At 45.5% G+C, this 7,500-nt stretch overlaps 1 protein-coding gene across 1 annotated transcript; it reads left to right on the forward strand.

Annotated features, from left to right (window-relative positions):
* Positions 1-5,285: 5,285 nt before the first annotated feature.
* On the forward strand, positions 5,286-5,945 carry LOC133121356 (claudin-6-like). The gene has a single exon (XM_061230556.1). It carries the CDS (start codon positions 5,286-5,288, stop codon positions 5,943-5,945), a length of 660 nt encoding a protein of 219 aa, XP_061086540.1.
* The last annotated feature ends 1,555 nt before the right edge of the window (positions 5,946-7,500 follow it).

A 7,500-nucleotide genomic window follows, 5' to 3' on the forward strand; every position in this document is an offset into this window, starting at 1 on the left:
TTTTCCAAGCAAAAAAAGGTAGACATTAATGATGCTTTAACTTGTGGAAACACCTATGCACTTGTAAATCGCTTTGGATTAAAAGCGTCTGCCAAATGACTAAAATGTAAAATGTAAATGTAAATGATATATTCCTGGCTCGGGGTACAATCAAGCATTATGGCAGGGCAGCTTGTAGCATAGTGGTTAAGGTACATGACTGGGATCCACAAGATCGGTGGTTCGATCCCCGGTGTAGCCACAATAAGATCCGAGCAGCCCTTGAGCAAGGCCCTTAACCCTGCATTGCCCCAGGGGAGGATTGTCTTCTGCTTAGTCTAATCAACTGTACATTGCTCTGGATACGAGTGTCTGCCTAATGTAATGGACCTTTTTAGACACTTTCCTTTATTAGTGTGGGACAGAAATATTTCTTAGTGTTTCTTTTTTTAAATTCAAAGCTCAGTAAAGTGACAGTGAGGATTTTTCATGATGGCAAAATGTCATTTTGGAACAGATGAAAGTAAATAGTCTTTGATGAAACTGATGATATTGAATTACTGCAACAAATTGCTGACAGTGTACTAGCCAGTTACTCTATTTCTGGTACAGAGGCTTGCTAATCTCTGTCTGCGTCTTTGTTTACTTGTTCTGTCTCTGTCTCTGTCTCTGTCTCTGTCTCTGTGCTAAAGTTTTCCTGAAGGCCCTTTGTGTTGACACATGGTTTTATCTGCTGCCAAGCTAAGACACCAGTAGCTATGTATATTCATCCAAGCAAAATCTAACCCTTTATAGATTGTGCACATGCATACAGTATACACACATCCACAAATACATGCATCCACAGACACACAAAAGCACATGCAAATGTACAAATGTGTATAGAAACATAAACGTACACACACACACGTTGCTTGTGGAATGAAAGGTGGTGATGATTTGAGGGGTTTACAGTGAGTGTGTGTTTTAATTACACAAAAATGTAATTAGTCTTAAAAGGGGGGCAGAGAGCAATATTGTTTCCAGGGGCTTCCTAGCAACGAACCCCCCCCCCCACCCCCCAAACACACACACACACACACACACACACAAACACACAATTCATGCATACACACACATGCCCACAGACGCACACACATAAATGCACACACACACTCACACGCATACAAGCACACATACACACACACAATAAAAACATGTACACACATGCCCACATAACATAACCACACAATATATGGTATGTATCACATATGTACACATTATTTTCCAATAACTCTGTCACCAACAGATGGCACTCTAAAGCCATTTCATGCTACTGCAGATATTACTCCCATAGTAAAGTGTAAAGAAGACTGTCATACGAAAATGACAACTATGTTTAGAACAGCATTTCCTGTGTATTTTGCTAGTTTCTGGATGTGATGCTCTGACTTATGGTAGAACCTATGCACTTGTAAGTCGCTTTGGATTAAAAGCGTCTGCCAAATGACTAAAATGTAATGTAATGTAAAATCCTGAAATAGCACTGGAAACAAATAAATCTATGGTGTTTGGTGAGAGTAGAAACCAGTTGAATGAAATTTAGACATTGCAGGTTCTTGGTTTATTTTTGCTAATCCAGTTTTTTAATTTCACACAAAAAGCACTTGTGACACTGCCCACTTATTGTTTTGCACTACGGGAACAACCTGTAGGGCGTCGAGAGCATTTGGTTTAAACCGACGGTCGCGTCGATCAACCCTGGCCCTGGAGAGCTGCAGTCGGTGCAGGCCATTGATTTCACCTCAAGAGTAACTGATTTGCAGCTATAAAAGAAACAAAAGACTGGAGACAATTCCCTAATAAAGAATTTAAGTGCTGTGAGCTAGATTGGCTGGAACACTTATAGCCTCATTAAGCAGAAACCAGGCATAAAACACTCTTTTATAGTGAGTAGAAGCAGGCTTTAATCTAACAAACAACTAAACAGAGACAGGCAACGCATACAAAATATGACTTACAACTTAGTGCCTAACAGCCTTTGCTAGCTGCTAGAGTTTCACTTATTCACAGCAGTCAACAGAATGTGTGAACCCTTTAGCAACAGCAGAGTAATGCTGAAAGCCCTTCTCACTACATTAGCTGCTACAGTCCTATTTATCTCACACGCGGTACAGCTGGGGACCCCTTAGCTTACGGAGGAGGATTGAACTGATGCTGCATATGCTGCTAGTTTGTTCAGTGATTCCTTCAGGCCTTTTTAGCAGAGTTTTTTCTGCATTTTTTTTACATTTAATTCTCAATGTACTGCTGTTTCTAGCATTGTACTTCATTGATAAAGACGATAAAAGGTAATGTGAAGGATGGAATGGATTTTTTTAGTGCCACTTATGTTTTCCCATTTCCTAAAAAACAACTCCTGGTGCCATGACATCATCAGATCTTTAGAAACACTTCCATTGATTTACCACCTTTTCGCATACGGTCATGAGGCCAAAATATAACCATGTTCCCCATGAAGCGGACGGTTTATAATCTAAGTGCGCCATCTACTGAACAAACCGCTATTGTGAACTGTTAAAGTGTTTCAACTCGAACGTTAAATCTTTTCTCTTTCACATCTTGGTACTGTTACATAATGAATGGCATTTGGACCAGTCATGAGAAGAACATCAAGCGGTCATCATTAAGGAGAAAACTGCATAGATACTCCTGTGTAGCTGGACTTACTTAATTGAGTGTGGCACTGGAAACTACACATCAATATAAAATACTTATCGAATATGACACCACCAAAAGCCAAACCCTAAAACACCAACACTGCCGATCACAGGGGGCGCATTCTGCCTCCGGAACGCAGAAGACGACAAAGAAGATGAAAAAGCAGAGAAAAAGGGGGAAGAGGAGGAGGAGAGAACAGTGGACTATTGTGCGCCGGAGTCAAGCAGGGGTGTAAAATGTTGGGCAAACACACACACGCGTACACACACACACGCGCGCAGGCACTCGCAGTCAGACGCACTGGACTGCCCTGTGGCTGATTCCCGCGGACCGAGCCAACTTCAGCAGGGCTTCTCCCTCCGCTCCTAACCCCGCATCTGGACCACTAAACCCCCCCGAAGCCACGTCTCTGACCGGACCTGCGGGGCCCCCCGCTGGCACGCCGTCACAGCGCTCCTCTCTGGACCGATCAGAACGCACGCGAGGACAAGAGAACGAACATCCGACCGGACCGGGATCGGCGGAGGATCAACAACGATCTGCGAACCGGACCAGAGAAAGAGAGTCCTCACAGGTAACGCGGGTGTGGGCGAGAGAGGTCAAATGTTAAGGTTATAACCGACTTTGATGGGGCACCACTGTTTTACCCGTGATGAAGTTTAGCTTGAGCTGCAAAGGACAGGGTCGGTAGAGCGGCTGGTCACATTTTACAATGAGCTTCAGAATTGACGTTAACTAACGTAGTTGTTAACGTTAATTAATGATGGGCAAATTAATGTTAAGCATGAAATTTACTTTTCACTAAAAGCATTTGTCAACAACTAATTTACGTGATATTTATGTTACATGATATTTATATATTAGCAAACCATAGGATGAACTTGCAATTAGTTGACATCTGTAACATAAACATATACATTGACACACTTTTTCATTCCAATATGAATTGGCAATAAGTAATGCAGTTGTTAACATGGACAAATACATTAACAGAGCTGTACAGATTAACTTCTCAGTAGTAGTTAGCTAACAACTATAATAGATCATGCCAATTTGAGGAACCTTATTGTAAAGTGTTACCGAGTTGCTAGATTTATGATTCATGAAACACGGACACCCTGTAAACGCACACACAGGGGGAGAGGGGGCAGCGTGGAGCTCGATCAGGACGGAGTGAGGAGAGGAGGGAATGCTTTATGTAAGGCAAAACAGGAAAACCGTGTAAGATGGAAGATGGAATTAATTCGAAAATATTTATTTTTACAAAATACCAGTCAAATCACAATCAATTATTCAGAGCAAAAACTGGACCTGTACAAATAATTTGAAAGCCAGACATTCCAGTTCACAACTAAACTAATATCTATGTGTTAGATATTAGTATCAAATCAAATGTATTTATTTATTCATTTTACACACAGGCACACACAGGCACGCACATGCACACACACAGAAACACACACGTCATGAAAAGTAATGCGGTTATTTAACTTGTTTTTGAAAAACAGCAAAAAATAAAATGACAGAATGAAATGCAGTGCCTGCCTGCAATAATTGCTGGCACTTTGTTTTTTTTTTCTCTTTCTCATTATGCGCGTGCCCTGCCTCTGACAGTAGCGTTTAACATTTCTGCATAATCTCTGTTGACTCTTATCGCACGCTTGGGCAGGCGCATGTGTAAGACGGAGGGGAAACAAAGCTAGCATTTTGCCCACGCCGCCGGCCTCTCGTGGTAGCGCCTTGTCCGCGATGATTCACTCGCCTGTTACGCGGTAGTTTGACACCCACAGTTTGTGGAAGACGCCGCGCTCCAAAATACCACTGGGATGCCGCAAGGCTATACTGAGAGGGATTTATTATGAAGGCTACATTATTCAATAATGTAACATATTCTACATTATTCAACAATGTAACATATTCTACACTATTCAACAACTTAACATATTCTACACTATTCAACAACTTAATATATTCTACATTATTCAACAACTTAACATATTCTACACTATTCAACAACTTAATATATTCTACATTATTCAACAACTTAACATATTCTACATTATTCAACAATAACATATTCTACACAATTCAACAATTTAACATATTCTACACTATTCAACAACTTAACATATTCTACATTATTCAACAACTTAACATATTCTACATTATTCAACAACTTAACATATTCTACGCCATTCGACAAACAACATTATTCAGCAACTTAATATATTCAGCAATATTTAACAATGATTAATTGGGATTAATAATGGCTACTCTGAAACATATTCAATCACTGTTTAAATTGAAATGTTAAAACTTTGAGTCATTTTTATTTATCAATATTTTGGCTACTCTCCACAGCAGAGAATGACCCATCCCCACGTATTATCAATATTTTTTCTCAAAATGCGTCAAGCTGAAACTGATTTTCTGTCATCATCATCAGTCAACCGATTTGCGAGCGCCGTAGAAAGGGGAGGGGATTTGTACGTAGCGGCATCATTTCCCTCCATCTGATTGGTCGTTTTACCCACAGCAGACCCGGGGCGCTGGCGAGCGGTCGGCCGAGGGAACCCAGGAAGTGACTCCGAGAAACAGGCCACAAAATGGCGTCCACCAGCCTGCAGATCCTGGGGCTGGTGCTGGCCCTGCTGGGCTGGGCGGGCGGGGCCATGGTGTGCGCCGCCCCGCTGTGGCGGGTCACGGCCTTCATCGGGAACAGCCTGGTGCGGGCGCAGGTGGCCTGGGAGGGCCTGTGGATGAGCTGCGTGGTGCAGAGCACCGGGGAGATCCAGTGCAAGGCGTACGACAGCGTGCTGGCCCTGCCGGGCGACCTGCAGGCGGCCCGCGTGCTCTGCCTGCTGGCCCTCATGCTGTGCGCCCTGGCCCTGGCGCTGGGCGTGCTGGGGGCCAAGTGCACCCGCTGCCTGGGCCGGCCCTCCCTCAAGGCCCGCGTGGGGCAGGTCTCCGGGGCCCTCTTCGTCCTGGCGGGGTTCCTCTACCTCATCCCCATCTGCTGGACGGCCCACGCCATCATCCGCGACTTCTACGACCCCGCCGTGGCCGACCCGCACAAGCGCGAGCTGGGCCCCGCCCTCTTCCTGGGCTGGGGCATGTCGGCGCTGCTGCTGATTGGCGGGGCGCTGCTGGTGCTGGGCTCCGCCCCTCCCGGGGGCGGCCCCGCCCTCGCGTTCGGCAGCGGCCGGGCGAAGAGCAGCCCAGTCAAACCAGCCGAGGGAGAGGAGCCGGGCAAGGGCTACGTCTGAAACCCCCCTCCGACTCGACGTCCTCTCTACCTGAACCCTGAACCCCCTCTCCACCTCAACCCCTACCCACCTCAACCCCCTCTCCACCCCAAACGCCTCTCCAACTCAACCCCCTCTCCACCTCAACCCCCTCTCCACCCCAACCCCCTCTCCACCTCAACCCCTACCCACCTCAACCCTCTCTCCACCCCAAACCCCTCTCCACCTCAACATCCTCTCCACCTTAGCCCCCTCTCCACCCCAACCCCCTCTCCACCCCAACCCCCTCTCCACCTCAAACCCCTACCCACCTCAACCCCCTCGACAACTCAACGTCCTCTCTACCTGAACCCTCTCTCCACCTTAACCCCCTTGACAACTCAACATCCTCTCCAACTCAACGTCCTCTCCACCCCAACTCCCTCTCCACCTCAACCCCCTCCCCATTTTAACCCACCATTCCACCTCAACTTCCTCTCTACCTGAGCCCCCTCTCCACCTCAACCCCCTATCTACCTGAACCCCTTCTCCACCTGAACCCCCTATCTACCTGAACCCTCTCTCCACCTCAACCCCTACCCACCTCAACCCCCTCCCATGGCGTGCGTTCAAGATGGCGAACATTAGCTAACTTTTTTCTGTTTGCCACAAACGTTGGCTAATGCTAGCTAACAGTTGAAAGGGGAGTGCATGGGAAACAAAAATGGCTGCCAACTGAGAAGATGCCGAGAGAACAAAAGTTGACAATCATTCGGCTGTTAGAATGCACTTTATTCGATGTAATATTTGTTCTTAGCCCTGGTAAGCAGCTAATCGGCTAGCTAGCATTGTTAGACCTTTGTATTGAAAAGGTAAACTAAATTAAAAGTTCATCAACAATTGATCATTACATAGCACTTTTCTAGACACTCAAAGTGCTTACAGTGGTGAGGGGGAAACTCACCTCAACCACCACCAGAGTGTAGCACCCACCTGGGTGATTCACGGCGGCCATTTTGCGGGCAGAACACTCACCACAATATCTGTTTGCTGCGACGAACATACCTTGCCCCAAACGTTTGCCGTCTTGAACAGACGTCTAAACCTCCTCCCCGCCTGACGTTTCATCCCTGGACTCCTTCAATAAAGAGATATCTATCTGAAAATCTCCAGCTAGTCAGTCATCTTCCTATTTACACTCAGTGACCATTCTATTAGGTCGATCTGTACACCAGCTCGTTAATGCAAACATCTGATCAGTCAGTCAATCATGTGGCAAGAACTCAATGCATACCGACAGGAAGGTGACAGTAACTCAAATAACTGCACGCTTCAACAATGGTATGCAGAAGAGTTTCTCTGAACACACATCACGTCAAAACCTTGAAATGGAACAGCAGCAACGGCAAAAGTCCAAAATAATACGTATAATAACTACCCAATAAAGCGGTCACTGAGTGTATACAATTATTATTGTTGTAGACAGTTGCATATTTTCTGGTGTGTGTTCTTGTGGAGGTTTTGAAGAGGAATGCACTGATGTCTTTGTTAACTTTGTTAGCCGCCGAACTCATCGGATAAAGTGCACCACTGTCAC

The sequence above is a fragment of the Conger conger genome, chromosome 2, assembly GCF_963514075.1.
Source record: "Conger conger chromosome 2, fConCon1.1, whole genome shotgun sequence".
In the NCBI taxonomy this organism is placed as follows: Eukaryota; Metazoa; Chordata; class Actinopteri; order Anguilliformes; family Congridae; genus Conger; species Conger conger.

Excerpts from the sequence above, each read along its gene's own strand:
- LOC133121356 (XM_061230556.1), top strand. The coding sequence starts at position 5,286 with ATGGCGTCCACCAGCCTGCAGATCCTGGGGCTGGTGCTGGCCCTGCTG.